The sequence below is a fragment of the Silurus aristotelis genome (genome assembly GCF_946808225.1).
Source record: "Silurus aristotelis genome assembly, chromosome: 23".
NCBI lineage: Eukaryota > Metazoa > Chordata > Actinopteri > Siluriformes > Siluridae > Silurus > Silurus aristotelis.
Window position 1 is genome coordinate 2,895,613 of NC_139596.1, and position 16,495 is coordinate 2,912,107.

General features: G+C 37.9%; 1 protein-coding gene and 1 long non-coding RNA gene across 10 annotated transcripts in view; both read right to left on the bottom strand.

Annotated features, from left to right (window-relative positions):
* Positions 1 to 2,523: 2,523 nt before the first annotated feature.
* LOC310718674 lies at positions 2,524 to 4,541 on the bottom strand. Its single transcript, XR_014531213.1, has 3 exons — positions 4,511 to 4,541; positions 4,321 to 4,409; positions 2,524 to 2,974 (listed from the first exon to the last, which is right to left on the bottom strand). It is a non-coding gene; the product is annotated as an uncharacterized lncRNA (long non-coding RNA).
* Positions 4,542 to 6,657: 2,116 nt separating this feature from the next.
* trpm3 (transient receptor potential cation channel, subfamily M, member 3) overlaps positions 6,658 to 16,495 on the bottom strand; it is a gene marked incomplete at its 3' end in the record, with an annotated part of 163,926 nt that continues 154,088 nt past the window's right edge. For 5 of the 9 annotated variants that reach the window (XM_083526344.1, XM_083526341.1, XM_083526338.1 and 2 more), the window contains 4 exons: positions 12,216 to 12,366; positions 11,590 to 11,783; positions 11,276 to 11,408; positions 6,658 to 11,026 (listed from right to left, as the gene is read on the bottom strand). In XM_083526344.1, coding sequence (XP_083382470.1) covers positions 9,529 to 11,026; positions 11,276 to 11,408; positions 11,590 to 11,783; positions 12,216 to 12,366 — 1,976 coding nt within the window. Of the gene's footprint in view, positions 11,027 to 11,275; positions 11,409 to 11,589; positions 11,784 to 12,215; positions 12,367 to 13,948; positions 14,057 to 16,495 lie in introns of all 9 variants that reach the window. The other 4 variants (XM_083526339.1, XM_083526346.1, XM_083526347.1 and 1 more) reach the window with 2 other exon arrangements.

The following is a 16,495-nucleotide window of genomic DNA, read 5'->3' on the forward strand; positions in this document are numbered from 1 at the left end:
AAAAAAAGCTTCGAATGTTCCGTGAATATTATTATTATGTAATATTATTTAATTCTGATGGCTCTAAATTTGGGCTTTATAATATTTGATTTTAGAAGATAAGCCCTGCCCAGAAAGGAAATGTTTCACGCAGGACTTGGTGGCTCAGTGGTAAGAGCCTGGTCTCTCATGTGTGAGGTTCTCGGTTTGAATCCGACCTCGTCTCTGCGCTGTCATTGTCTGTCTGTCTGTGTATGTGTTAAAGGTAAGTAACAAGTAGGTGGGAGGAATTGGTATAATAATATATAAGGGGAGTGTGAAAGAGGTAAGTAGATGACAGAGTAGGAGGGGCAGGAGTGAGAATAGATGACAGTAGGAGGGACAGGAGAGAATAGAAGGGGGAGCAGAAATAAGAGTAGAGAGGAGGGGTCCTGTCCTCAGAAGAAGGTGGTCTGAGTTGGAGGAAAACAGAGGACAGGTTCCCTTGGATGGGGAATATGAGAGGAGGAGGTGGGAGGGGGAATATGAGAGGAGGAGGTGGGAGGGCTAATAGATGAGTGGGGCACTTTCACTTTTCCACTCCAATCTCCTTCATCTACTTTCACTCCTGCCCCACCTACCACTTCTCCTTCACTGCTCCTCCTGGGTCCCCAGGGATCCTGTCCTCTCTTTTCCTCAGACCACCTGCAGCTGTGGACAGGACCCATTCCCTCTACTCTGACTCCTACCCCTCCCACCTCTTCTTCACTGCTCCTCCTTATATATTCTTATACCAATTCCTCCCACCTACTTACCTTTAACACATACACAAACAGACAGACAATGACGGCGCAGAGACGAGGTCGGATTCAAACCGAGAACCTCACACATGAGAGGCCAGGCTCTTACCAATGAGCCACCAAGTCCTGCGTGAAACACTTCCTTTTTGGGCAGGGCTTATTGTCTAAAATTAAACCCTCTAAAAATCTGTAATAAACCTCAAATTTAGAGCCATCAGAATTAAATGTAATATTCACTGAATATTCGAATAGCTGCAGTTTTTTAAACACAGATCACCTTACACAGATTCCAAACATTTACAGTATATATGTTTACCCTGATCTGGAACAGTCCTCTATTCTGAAGCATAAACATAGGGGAGTTGTAGCTCAGTGGTTAAGGCTCAGCGTTACAGGTTCAAGGTCAGGAAGGTCAGAGGTTCAAACCCTGGTATTGCCAAACTGCCATGCTTGGGCCCTTAAGCAAGTCCCTCAACCATCTGTACTCCTTGGGTGCCATATGAAGCTGAGATATGTAAAGGAATTTCACTATGCTGTAATTCTTATGTGACTATTCTATTCTAAAACAACACTAACAATACTGATAACTGGGGTTGTTTTCCAACAGTCTTTAACTCATCATGGAATCATCTTTGCCAATAATGGAAAATTCAGCCCACCCTTTACATGATAACATACAGAGGGAGCGGAGTTAATTCTCCAACAGACTGATTCTGTCACAAAGAACGGTTCAGCAAATTATTCCTACCATATGCCATTGCACTGTACAATCACACACCTCTATAACTTCTATGCACATTACATTATTCACGGTCACTTTATACACAGATTCTGCACCATCCATTTAGTTTCTTTTTGAATTCTCAGTTGCACTCTTTTAGATAAAATCATCCTCCCCCCACTAGTGTTTTTGTAACCACCTGTATTGCAATAATTTACCCCCACAAGATCAATAAATTATATTGAAGTTCAAGTTTAACTGCTCCCCTCATCCCCTCACTCTTACATCACAATCATCACTCACAGAAAAGCCATTGCACCCGAGGATGTGTGAGCCAATTTAACATAAAACTAGCTCGCTAACAGGCTAGTTGGTTAGTGTCCTAACAAGTGAGCAGGCTATTATCTATCAGTCATCATCATCTCTCTCTCTCTCTCTCTCACACACACACGCACGCACGCACACCCACCCCTCATGGACGATTGTCACTAAGCCTCCTTACAAGGTACTACTTCCTCAAGAGAAGTTTATGAGATGAGCGCGTATGGCTGGAGAGCACATTTAATGCTTTAAAATAACGAGGAATGTTGGATTTGTTATGAATGTCCGGAGAGAAGGCGTGTTCTGGGTGATCATCATCTCTACTTCTGGTTCTGCAAGTGTCCAGTCTTGAGACAGGGTTTAGAATCTGACTCTGAGAGACACTCCCCCTGGTGCACAGGAACAGAATAGCAGTGGAAGATAACAGGTGAGAAAATAATTTTTTTAAAGGCTGTAACAGACCTGCTACTTTCTACAAGTAACTGTACTGTATTAGGAGCAGTAAGAGAGAGGAAGAAAAAGAGGGGAATAATGAGAGAGAGAGCCCTTGTTCACTGGATCAGTAAATGAAGATAATGTAGTTGTTATACACTACTAAAACAGAAAAAGATGATAAAAGTTATTGCAACGTGTGTGTGTGTGTGTGTGTGTGTGTGCCTCTCTCTCTCTCTCTCTCAACCCCCCCCCCCCCTTTGGAGCGTTACATAAGTGAACAGAGTGAAGCAGTGTGATATAAAGCTTCCGCCACACACAGATGTTTATTTATTAAAATGCATGTTAATATTAAATTATTTATATTAATAAAAAAATATATAAAAGTGAAAGTCACTTTGAAACAATCCGGTGAATTTGAGAAATCAGACTAAAGTTGACACACAATCAATTACACAAGTAACCTTAATTTGTGATTGTAAAAGGAATTTTAATTGCTGAATCAGGACATGTGAAGGCTGGCGAGATATAAAGCGTTGGAGACGTCCAGTGCTGCAGCAGGCGAGATCTCCAGATCCTGCTGCTGATTAAAGTTCTCCTGATGAGGAGTCGAGACTCTACTACACACAGTGAAGAGCTGAAGGGAGCATGCTGGAATCAGACACGCCCGAGCCGTCACACACCACATTCTCACCTCGACCGGGGAACCGCTCCAGCTGCCAGAACTGTCCGTCCGCATATACTGCGTACACACACACACACACATGCACAAAATCTCACACAAATAAGTACATCTCACACATTTCGCCAACCGTTTTATGTTCTCAAGGGACATTACTATAGAAATGAAATGTGGATATAGTTTTAGCATGTATAGCAGTACTGTCCTTTGAAAATAACTCAACATGCAGACATTATCGTAAAAATAGCTGCCAACAAAAGTGAGTACACCCCAAGAGAACATGTAAAAAAAATGTGTCCAAAGTGTTTATATTTAGTGTGAACATTTTTATCTAGCACTGCCTTAATCCTCCTGGGCATGGAATTCACCAGGAGGTCCATGTTTTCTTTAATGAACGGCAGCTCCCCAGGACCAGCAGTACTCATGCAGACCCACCCCATTCATTCATTTTATTAAAAAAAAAATATATATATAAATTAATCTAATGTTTTTGCTTTTTTTCTGCATTGGGAGTAAAAATGTCAAAATTGACCCGTAACACCATAGATTTTAGTACTGTATAGTTAATAAAATTAAAATAATAATACAATTTATTTATGAGCTGCATTCTAATACCCCTTGGTAATAGTCAGGTAACATAACATTTCATTTATTTATTGAACAAGGTGATACCAGAGAAACTGTACCTCATAACTTTTATATGGATTAAATAATCATAATATTTGTTTTCTGTGAATTGGTTTCTTGAAAATGAGTCATTTTAAGCTTTCTATACATATATTTATGTATGTGAGGCGAGTATTTAACGACATTCAGGTTGTTTTATTTGTGCATTTGTGATGAGAGAATACAGAGACCCCAGAGAGCGCCCCCTGTCTGTTTTCTTTACAAAAGCACAGCGTTTTGTTGTGGATACAAATAAAACGAAACGCTTTACAGATGTTGCTCTTATCTGAATGTGAAACTTTTTCTATGTATTTATTCATATTTGTAACAAACCTTGTCAAACAGAAATGCTGCATTAATCTTGCGTTAATACAAATTTGTACCGTTAAAATGAATTTGCGTTACCCAAATCAAATCCAAAGATTTAATACTAACCAAAAAAAGGTGGGTAAAATGTGGCTAATGTGATCATCAAACACTTAATCACTCTTAACAAATATAAAACAATATACTAGTAAAAAACTTTGGACGAGAAATTAACTGTTGCATCGTCATAAACTAAAGAATGACTCCAACCTTTCAACTATTAACATTGACATTAGGGCCAAATTAAACGAACCACACTGACAAAGTGATCATATAAGAGTATAACAGCATACGTTAAATATATGAAATTATTCAACAACAGGTAAAAGGTTAAATTTATTTATTATTATTATTATTAATTTTTTTTTTTTTACCTCAGACGCTGAAGTTTCCTCAGAACGCCTCAAGGGCTCAGGTGGCTACAGCGCGCGTGTGCGCATGCGCGTGCAGTGGGCTGAGGAGACTTTAGTTACAAATGTTAAAAAGCAAACAAACATTAATTCGCTTTTTTATTTACAAATAAAACACAAAAATAATCACTGTAAATGACAAATGAACTGTTACTTGGCTGTGCGATGACTCCTACATTTCACCTGTTAACAATAAAATATTTGAGGTAAAATGAACCGAATCAAAAGGTAACACACTGTAAAATAAATCTACACTTATTATATGATAGTCGCATTATTTACCTGTAGTGAACGTTTAATAATAATAAAAAGAAATAATTAATAACAGGTTAAAAAAAAAAGGTTTACCTCAGACGCCGTAATTTCCTCAAAACGTCTCGGGTTAGCAGGTGGCTACAGCGCGCGTATGTGCGCATGCGCGGGCAGCGGGGGAGGGAGGCGGGAAGCAGTTGAATAAAAAAATTTATTGCAAAATGAATTAAGCTTAAGATAAAAATTAAACAAATATACTTCCCAAATGTAATAGATTTTCTTTAAATAAAGTAGCTATTAGGAAATGATATGATAGCAGATGATACAATAAAAAAAAGGTGTACCATTTCAACACACTTCAATTCGATTTTTTTCCCCCAGCAAAACCAATTTAATTTAGAAAATTTTTAGTTATTAGTTCAGTTCAGATTATGGTTTTCATCATGGGAAAAGTGTTTCAGAATTGTATTTTCCATTTTCTTATTCTTTGCATGATTTCACTGTATGAATCATATAAGAATCTTGCAAAACAAAATTGTTCCATTTACAGTCAAATCTGGTACAGTTTTTTCTTTTTAACAATTTTTTTCAAGATTCGAATGATCAGCATCGTATTACATCATAACAGTATTTTATACACAAAAATATTAGCTTATTTTGAAAATAGCATGGTGAAGTTAAATAAATTCTATAGCCAGGGTCCCCAATCATCGGGCTGCCAATACCGGGCCACACAGCAAAAACAACACACTTTTAATTTTTTTTATTTATTGACATACTATTGACTTTTGCAATCTGCACAGTGTTTTATTATTAAAAAAAAAGAGACCATTTCTGTTTATGCCAGTTTCAAATTTTTCAGTGATTTCTTTTTTCTTCTTCTATGCATTGATAATTTTAACTCACACTGATTCGGTTTTGTGGTGAGTTCAGTTACATTTTTAATATTTATTACAAAAAATAATTATTAATTGGAATTATTATTATTAATATTCACAAGTAACTTGATACAAATCTTAAAGATCTATTTGTCTCTCATCCAACCAATGACTTTAAGACATGTTCAAAATGCATGGTAAATATTGTTTGCACTATATTTATTTTAAATAAAGCCACTAACAAACTGCACAATCTAATGAGTAGGACACCAGACAGCACAATTGCTTTAAAATAAACATACACTAAATCGACAAAAGTATGTGTTCATCCTCACACTGTTACCACAGATTTGGAGGCACCCAAATGTATAGGATGTCAATAGATGTGGTGGCGTTAAATATTCCCGTCACATGGAAATTCAAACCTGTTCCTTAATTACGATTCCAGTTGTTTACAAACCCAGCTGTATGAAGTTGGAAATGTGTGAAAAATCTTGCTATAGAACTCAACACTATTAAATAGCTTTGGGATAAATTGGAATGCTGACTGCATCCCAGGCCTCCTAATACATATGTACCTGACTTTACAAACCCCCTTGTAGCTGAATGAGCACTAATCCCTAGCAGTGCACTCCAAAATCTAGTTGAACATCGTCCCAGAAGAGGGTTATTCTAACAGCAAATAGGGTCTAAATGTGCACTGTTTAAAACGCACATACCAATTTAATAGTCAGGTGTGCATAAGCTTTGTTCATATAGTGTGTTTCCAAAAGATTTGGGTAAAATGAAAAAGTTACTTTTAAATGAAAATATGACCAGTTCATTTCATCATTTAAACACATTTTCTTTTTATTTATTTATACTTCAATACATTGAAAAGTTTCCACTTCACTTATGCAATCTTTCGTGCAAACTTTCGCACGAACTTTCAATTGAGCTTATTTTAGCTGGATTTTTTTTATTTCATATATGTTTAATGTAGCAAGGTAGTTCAGTTTGTCATTATTCTAACTATTTATTTAGTTATTTAACTTAATTGACATTTTAACTAATCAGTTATCATGCAGGTGTAGAGTCGCTACAGTCAAAGGGTTGTAAAAAAAAGTCATTTATGCTGATACATAGATCCTTTATGTTATGCTAAAAGAAAAAAAAGAAAATCCAGACCAAATTCACTTAAATATTAATTTATTTAATAATACATGCCAAACATCCTATTCACATTGAGGAATATTACAGAATACATCTTTGTATTTGCATTCAAATACTTAGCCTACTACAGTGGGAGGACGGGACTCATCTCATCCTTACAAATTTTCTCTCATTTCGCAGAATTCATTTCACATCCTTCTGGAAGAACGACATGCAATTATTTTTAAGGACACTAAATTAACAATGACCCCTTCTGATAAAATTACAATATTATTGCAGAAAAAAAAAAAACATGTGCTTCGTCTCATTAGCATACAAGTGCTCACAATATAAAAGTAAAAATAAAAGTAAAAAGAAGGGTTTTGGAAAATGTGGAATATAACTCGTAAACCTGCACGCTACAGTGTAGGAAAAAAAGATTAAGAACACGTGAAGTTTCCTCATTGATTTGGCACGGCGCATGTCTTTTCCTTGTTTGGCCCCTTTCTCAAAATTTTGTGACCTTTTATGAACCACAGCAACATTTATGGAACACATACAGTGCTTTTACATGTGATAACTCGATGCCTAAGTGATGCTCACTTATATTTTAGGACATCAAACAACTATGTTTAGCTGAAATGTCTAGATTAAGTTAACAGGCCCTGTTGAGATAATCTAGTCATACAAACCCCCAGACCACATGTTGGGGTGAATCATACTTTACACGTGGTTAAAGAATGGAGGACTCAATTGTGTTATGCCTATAAAAACACTGCCAATAGTTCCAAAATTATATTGTTAGCATTGTCTAGTAGGCAAGTTTCCACATTTGACTTATCAGAGACATATTTTCTTACGGTCCTGTACAGATTTTGATGGCAGGATGTCATATGATTTGATGTAATTCAAAAATATGAGGGTCTGCATTATTTTATGAAAACCACAGTAATCTGAATATGCAGAAAATGTTTGCATTTTGTATTTTCAGACTGTAGTAATTATTCCCTTTACACTAACACATATATCTGTTTTCTGAGTGTCTGTTAGAATCTCTTGGTTCTGTCTCTTGGTACTATTGCACATAAATAAGACAAAAGAACAAGACTGATAGTAGAAGTGGGCATAAAACTCATAAACTAATTATACTTTCAACACCTTGATTTTAGCTGGCAAATAAATCATGAAATGCTTCTTTTGTCTCATATTGCTTTGAAATCTTAGTTTCTACTTTTTACATTAATGTTAGGGGCATTCATGTTTCCTTTTTCTGGACCGTGAATTTACAATAATATATTTGTTTTGAATTCGATTGATTCCTTACATAATGACTTCCTTTAAAGAAAAACAACTTCAAAATTGAGATTCAGTTATTTGAAATCTATTTCAGTTTCTTAAAACCAATATGTGTAATCACAAATGATTAGTCATTATGTAGAATAATGCAAGAAAGTTTGTATATACATGTAGTAATAAATTGCAATTAAGTTGCACAAGCCTTAGTGCCGGTCCCAAGCCCGGATAAATGGGGAGGGTTGCGTTAGGAAGGGCATCCAGCATAAAAACATGTGCCAAATCAAACATGCGGATGGTCTACTGTGGCGACCCCTAATGGGAGAAGCCGAAAGAAAGAATAAATTGCAATTAAGTTAATACTTGTACAGTATAATGATTTGGAATATAGGATTAAAATCTCTCAGCCAGCCTTAAACACAATGCTTATAGACGTGCATACCTGAAATCAACACGTTCTAAAGTGCATAAGAATCACTCCCTGTCCCCTGCTGCCCTGGCCTCTTGCATAGCAAGTCTACATCGATAATCTTGGAAGCAAAAAAAAGCTTGGTTCGCTCATTTCTGAAACTCCAGCTGATCTAATGAATTTACTTTCAGAGTCAGGGTTTAGTAAATTACAACTTAGATCACATGATTATTACTTAAAATTGTGCTAAATGAAGGCCAACTCTATTTTAATATCATGACCACACGTACCATGTGTCGTATTATGTGCGATTGGAAAATGTGTTCGACATGACATTTGACTAGTGTCCACACATGTGACCAAGAGATATTGGGAACAATATGAAATAAAGTAGGGTAAGGTCCTTTAAGTCATACAAATGTACATTAGGAGAGCTGTGGTTGCAATTGCACCATAAGGGTGTCTAAGAGCAAATGTCTTGTGGGCTGAAAAATTTTTTATAATTACATGATAAAAGCTCTTTTAAAACTACAGTAGACATCTTAGAAAATATATTTGCATTTTTTTTGTATTATAAGCGTGTCTACGCATATGTGATGAGGCTAATTATATACAACAAATGTTAAATGCCATCTCACATCTGTCTGGCTCTTAAAAATATTTCCCTTTGCATTTTTTTATTCTTAGATTTGTATTTAAGTCATCACTCCAAAATTGGTAACGACTACAACATGGATAGTAAAACTAAAAAGATTAAGACAGATGTTTGGGTTGATTAATGTAGAGAGGGGGAACTCAATGTTTAAAAGAAGTCTTGCTAATCTACTTATTAATTGTAATACCCTCAGTCCATATGGTTCAGTCTGCTCATTTGATACATATTCCCCTATTCTATTTCCACCTGAACGCACAGAAAAGAATAAACATTAGGCATTACCAGTTCAAAAAGAGCAGAAAACTATTTTTTGCCAAATGGCAATGTTGTAATCCAGATTTGTACTATGGTGCTAAAGGTGTCAAAGTGTGCTAGTTTGCTGTCCAGGACAGATTACAATGTAAAGCACATAAATTTACCCAGACAGTGCTAACTGCTTAATGGACAGGCCTTTGGACATCACATAATTTTTGCACTTTTAAGCTTTTCCATCCTATGCATACTACAGTAGATTTACAATGTCTTCTGCCCATTTCCCTTATTCTCCTCCACCATCACGTGTAATTGTGTCGGCCATCAAAGCTTTGGAATGCTGATGGCTTGGCCAGTCGCCTCAAGGAGAGTGTGTCTGTCTTGCTGTCAGGCCTCATACCAGACTTGCTCCTTTGAAATGGATTCCTCGCACGCCCCTTGTCCATGCGTTCACTGATAGAAAAGCTCTTTTTGGCATAGACATTGGAATGGGAGTCCTCTGATGAGGAGCAGCTATTTGCTCGTTCCAGTCTAGATGCTGGAGAACAGAAGGGGCCCAAGGCTAAGCCCAGGGCCAAATCAATCCCCATACCACCACCACCACTTGAACAGGGCTTGCTGGTCTCAGTTAAACCCTCAGGGGGTTCCTCAGGATCAGATTCAGCATGGCTCAGCTCAGCATCACGCTCTGGGTGTGAGGCACACACTTCCTGGGGCTTCTCAAAGGTGAAGGAGCCCCCAGGTGAATCTGAGCGCTCGGGCACTGGGTATGATGTTGAGACACAGCGTGTGTCAATGCAGTCTGTGATGCTGGTGTACTCAGCTGCCTTTACTTGCATGCCAATGCCACCATAGTAGGTACGTGGCATGAACACCAGGCTGTGGGACTTGACCATTGATGTCTCATCCAAGAACAAGGGTCCAGCTGCTGATAAAAAGCGACTGCTCTTGGAGCGCTCAAGGATGCCTGCCGAGGGTGGAGGGGATGGTTCAGTGTCCCACGAAGGCATGGAATCTGGTGGTAGATGGGTGGTGCACAGTGACAGGTCTGCAGCAGCGCTGTCCTCGAACAAGACAGTGCCATCTGGCTGTCTTTCACTTGTCCCTGCCCTACCACGGTAGTCAGGTTCTCCAGATAACACTGCCTCCATGATCTCGGAATGAAGTGATGGGTCTCGAGCAAGTGTCTGAGGCATTCGAATTGGTTCCAGGAAGCTCTCTTGCGCCTGTACCTCTTCTGTTGTGGACACATATATATCAATGCAAGATGATGGTCGGTGCTGCTGTTGTACAGACAGTGTATTCAGAGGGGCAGGTTTGCCCTCTTTCTGGGCAGCTCCTGATGCAACCGACTGTGAGCTATTGGCACGGTGTAAGCTCAAAGAGCGCTCCTTGAAGAATCCTTCAACTCGGTCTGTCCCACACTTGTCTCGGGATGAATGGCCTATGTAGAAGGAGTGGCTTCTCACCCTTGGCGCCAGTGCGGTAGGTGATGTTGGAGAAATTGACTCCTCCCCACCCTGTTCCAAAGACTCTTGCAGCCGGTAGGTGTTGCCTTCCTGGCTGTTGAAACTGCTCTGACGGAGGATATAATTAGTGTCAGTGCAGTCTGATGATGTCCTTGAGCGTGCCTTGTTTACTTCCGTCCGCTCGACACCTGTAACCCGCTCCAAAGCTGCAGCCATGCGGCCAATCACTTCCTCCATCTGTGCCAGCCGAATGTCCACTGTCTGTAGTGAGGCCTTCATAAAGTGCTCCCGTTCATTTACCTCCTCCAGCCTCATTGCCATGTTTTCTACCCTGATGAAAACAAGAATTTAGCGTTTAAAGAAGCCTGAAAAAAAGATTGCAAAGGTTTCCATTTCTTCAATATTAGCACAGTTAGAACCAAAATCAATGTGTAAATTGTGGGATTCAAGGAGATTAGAAACTGTTTTTTAAGTAGAAACAACTTTAAGGAATGTATTTGTGATATTTGTAACTGTAATATTTTTACTGCTACAATTGTCCGAATATGGTTAATCTGAAATTTGTGTACGTTTTGCAAACCTTTCAGAGGTTACTCGGATCCTCTCATCATTGGAAGAGTTGAAGCGATCATCTTTTTCTCTGAAATATTCTTCGATGCACTGTTCTTCAAAATCATGGACTTTTTTCAGCTCGTCTTCTGTGATGAAGAGCTCTAGTAGTATAAAATAGATAATTTAATAGTTAATTTTATGTCAGGTAAGTTTCTGGGCTGCATACAGCGTAACATAGCAGGGTTATCACATATATAGTTCTATATACCGATAAATAGCCCAAAATCAACTTTAAATTTACCTTATTGGCTATAATGAAAGGTTGCAATACGGGGCACTTACTTAATCCAAAATCCCTTTCATCATCATCATGCTTCCTCCAGCGACAGCACAGGTGCTTGAGGACCATGGTCATGTGACTGAAGATGATGAGAGGAGGAGGAAGAACAGGGCGCTCGTGAAATGTCATTATCAGCTGATAGCGTTGAAATTTCCACACCTGGTTGGAGATAGACTTCACCTCGAAGAAAGTATTGCTGAAAAGTCAAAATACAATCTTAGTAGTTTATATTTTTGTAGTTAGGCCAAGCACAGAAATGAGATTGAGTTACACTCAAGTTGAATTTACCACATAAGAAAAACTGAAAGGCCTGAAAGCACTTTGTAAGTTGCTCTGGATGAATTGCCTAATTGTATTTCTTGCATAATTTTCCAAAATATTATCAAACATTTTTAATTAGCAAAAAAATATGCACCGATAAAGATTAATATTCCTTCAGTTCTATTTGTGAACTCCATTTTTGGATTCCATGATACATATTGTTTCTAACTTTTCAGGATTATGTACAAATACCTCGTTCTCTTATACTCATTGTAAATACAAATTTTTAAACGGAAATCAATTGTCATATGCTGACATCAATGTACGTGCACATTCATATAATAGTCATAGACGTAATCGGCCATACTTGAAGACAGCAATGAGGAGATTGACCAGAAGAATGTTGGCAACCAATAAGTAGCAGGCCATGATGGCAGGTACAATCCACGCGCCAGTCTTACACGGGGGCAGGGGCACAATAGCACCGTCCTCTGTGGTGATGTTCTGCCCACATGGTGCTATGGAAAGATTGCATTAGTTGTCATCAAAAGAGAGCTTCGCATTCATGAAACAAACAAAAAAATGAAAAGCGAAATGAAAGACAGGCAGAAACCACATCTGGCAGTCCTTATTGCTCTAACCTTGACTAGCACACAATCCAAAAAATGATGAGCAATAAGGAGTGAGAAGCCAAATGGCAAGCCTATATGCATAGAGATGTGGATCGAAAATACCTTTTAAAGCATATTCATTCATGTTCAATTGCATTCAATTGCAATATATTTAAACATGTCCTCAATGTTTAAAATATATTGATATGTGAGAGTGTAGCAATCTCGAACAAGATGATTGTGCAGAATGTATCAAAAATACATTGTTCGTTTTTTCCAGTAGTGATGGTTCAGTTGCTGTGGATTTTGACAAGGAGACAGTCATCACTCTTGGTGCTGTTTGTGCTTGTGGATATCCTTTGTTTGCTGTGGTCAATCACACGTGGAAGCCCAAAGATAGAGAACTGAAGTAACACCAATTTGTGTTCAGAACATTTTTTATTTTTTTTTTATTTTGTACAAAATCTGTCAAAAAAAACTCTGACAACTGAACCACATGAAAAAACATTTGGTGATGAGGATAGGTGGCAAATGTATGGAGGATTCTGAGAAGAGGGAACCTCTATTGATTGTATCAGTTTTTCTCACATATTATACACACAGTGTATTTGCTTCCAAACTTTTCACAACAGGACTATTTCAAAAAATGTTTTTGAAGGGTTCATGATTAATTGAGAACTATTTCTAGATCTAAGGTTGTATACGTTGATAATAGTATTTCCAATTCATTGCTTGTAGTTTTGGATTTTCAGCCATCTGAGTATGTGTGTTAGAATGCATGGCGGTAGCATTGCATATGCCCGTGTGACTGGTGTTCCATGCAATGCCACAATCGTTAGCATGGATGGGCAATGAAGCACGCATTCAGGATGATCAAGTTTCCATGACAGAGATTAAAAATAAAATGCTGACCTTTTACCTCAGCCCATGTTTCAATTACACAATATCTTATTTGCATGATTAATGCGTTGATCGTGTTTTAGTTCACCCCAAGGGAAGAATTAGAGAGGTCAGCAAAAACATATTTCATTTTGGCAACAAAAACATTATTGTTAAAGTGTTTTGCATAGGCCAGTCTTCAGATTCTATAGGCTATTTACTTGCTACACACTAATGCATTTGTGCGGTTTGCTAGCAGAGCAATGTAGTAGTTTTTAATGCTTCCTGTTTGCCCTTAATAGTTTTTTTGCCTTTTAAAAAGAAAAAACGCATCACATCTTGTCCTGCAAGGTCATAATTTAGAAAAATGATCATTAAAATACCATCAAGATTCTTCTATTGGAATATGTTAAATAGAAAATTTAAGAGAGAAGACCAATGCTAACTAGAAGCTCTGGCATGGAAACAATTGATTGTCAATTTGACGGTCATACGTGTCTTGGTTACTAAAGGGAATATGGTGACATAGATGGCGTGATAGTGAAATTGGAATGAAACTGGCAAGGGAACTCTTGTTCAGTAATTCATATTTGAATAGATTTGGATTTGCCTATATGGGATGGACCACTGTTACGCCCAGTTCCTTGAGTTCGAACGTAATATTCGACCGGCCAGAGTTTTTCATTCAGCCTGTTCTGTAGCTTCCTACTATTCACATCTGCAACAAAAAATGACAGTGTTATTTCAGCTCTCTTGTCTTTGGGCTATCCACCTATGAGCACACACACACACACACACACACACACACACACACACACACACACACACACACACACACACATGCGTACGCACATACAAAACTCCCAAATAATACAAACGTGTACACACAAGCATACAGTACCAATCAAAAAATTTAGACACACATTTGTTTTTTTTTATTTTCATTTTTTATTTTTCAACATTGTACATTAGGCTGAAGGCATTCAGAACACACAGTGAACACATATAATTATGTAATAAACAAATGCATGTTAAATAACCCAGAATATGTCTTATATTTTCAGCCACCTATTGTTTTGATGACAGCTTTGTACACTCATGACATTCTCTCAGTCAGCCTCATGAGATCAGCTGGAATGGTTTTTCAAAAATTTTCTGAAGTTTCCAGAGGTGTTGAGTGCTTGTTGGCTGCTTTTTCTTTACTCTCTGATCCAGCTAATCCCAAATCATGTCAATTGGATTCAGGTTGGGTAATTGTAGAGGCCAGGTCATCTGATGCAGCACTTCATGCTCATTTTTAAACAAATAGCTCTTACATAACCTGGAGGCGTGTATGGGGTCACTGTCCTGTTGGAAAACAAATGATGGTCCTGCTAAGTGCAAACCACACAGGGCATGTTGGTGCAAAATGCTGTGTAAGCCATACTGGTAAAGTGTGCTGTCAGTGCCACCAGAAAAGCACCCCCATTCTATCACACCTCCTCCTCCATACTTCATAGTCAGGAACTGTCCGTTTACTCTCTGTATGTCTAACGAAACATGGCAGTTAAAAACAGAAATCTCAAATTTGGGCTCGTCAGACCAAAGAACAGTTTTCCACTGATCTAATGCCCATTCCATTGTGTCTTGGCCCAAGCAAGTCTCTTCTACATGTTGTTCCAAATTAATGGTTTCTTTGCTGCAATTCAACCATGAAAGCCTGACTTAAGCAGTCTCCTCTGAACAGAGGATGTTGAAATATGTCCGCCACTTGAAGTCCAAGAAGCATCTAAACCTGGTGATTCTAATAAACTTATCCTCTGCAGCAGATGTAGTTCTTGGTCTTCCTTTCCTGGGATGGTCCTCATTAAAGAGACTGTTTCATTAAAGTATTTGACGGTTTTGGAGACCGCACTCAGGAATACATTTAAAGTTCTTGAGATTTTTTCAGATTCACTGACCTTCTTTGTAGTAGCACCAATCAGACTTTTTGACTCTGTACCTACCCTTTCCTCTGCACAAGACAACTGATGGTCTGAAGTGCATTAAAAAGGCAAGAAATGTCCCAAATGGCAAGGCACACTTGAAATGAAAACCACTCCAGGTATCTACCTCATGAATCTGATGAAAGAATGTCATTTGTTTGCCAAGCTGTCGTCAAAGTTTACTTCGGACAATCGGAAACCTGAAACAAATTCTGGGATGTTTAACATTTTTTTTTGTTTGTTTACTACATAATTCCATACGTGTTCTTTTATAGTTTGGATGTCTTTAGAATCAATGTACAATGGTGGAAATAAAAACAAAAGAAAGAAATACCACTAAAAGAGAACATGTGTCCAAACTTTTAACTGCATGCCTTGTTGCATAAGCCCCGATTGAACTTGTCTACATTTTGTAGTGTTACAACCTGGAACTGAAATTCTTAAATGGACTTGTATGTCATGAATATTTGCAAAATATTCTCATAAAAGGTGGGAGTGGGAGGGCTCAATAAAGCTTGCTCAATTATTTGCAAATAAAAAAATCTTTTATGTGAAAAGGCCATTAGTTAGAGAAGCACCCAAGAGGACATCGACATTCTGAAGGTGCTGGAGAGATCAGCAGCACAAAATGGAACCGATGTTTACATGACAACCTTAGCACAGAAACTCACACAGTGGAGGTAGAGTCATGTTAGGGATATGCTTTTCATATGCAAGATCTGGGCAACTGGTCAGGGTTGAGGGAAATATAAATGGAGTCAAATAGAGGGCAACCTCATGAACACTGTGTTTTTGAAAATGTGCTTGAACAATAGTCTACATTAGTTTTTTTGTAAAATGGACAGAAATATAGTATTCTTAAATATTTGATAGATAGTTGATAGAGATATATCCAGGAATAACAATATGTAAATGCATCTGAAGGTGATTCTGCTAAATATTTACCCAGTTGGGGAATACTTATGGAACCAAAACATATTTGGTTCTTGGTTTAATGACTCTTTGTGTAACAATAAAAAAAAAAAATATAGTCACCATTACATGTTAAGCCTATTGTGTGAATTAAATGTTTTTTAGCTCCACTTCGTAACACTACAAATTGTATAAAGTAAATCAGTGGTAAATCGCTTTTGGTGGACAGCCTCCTCTATATTATGGTTGAACCATATTTCTTTTATTTAATTATTTAGATA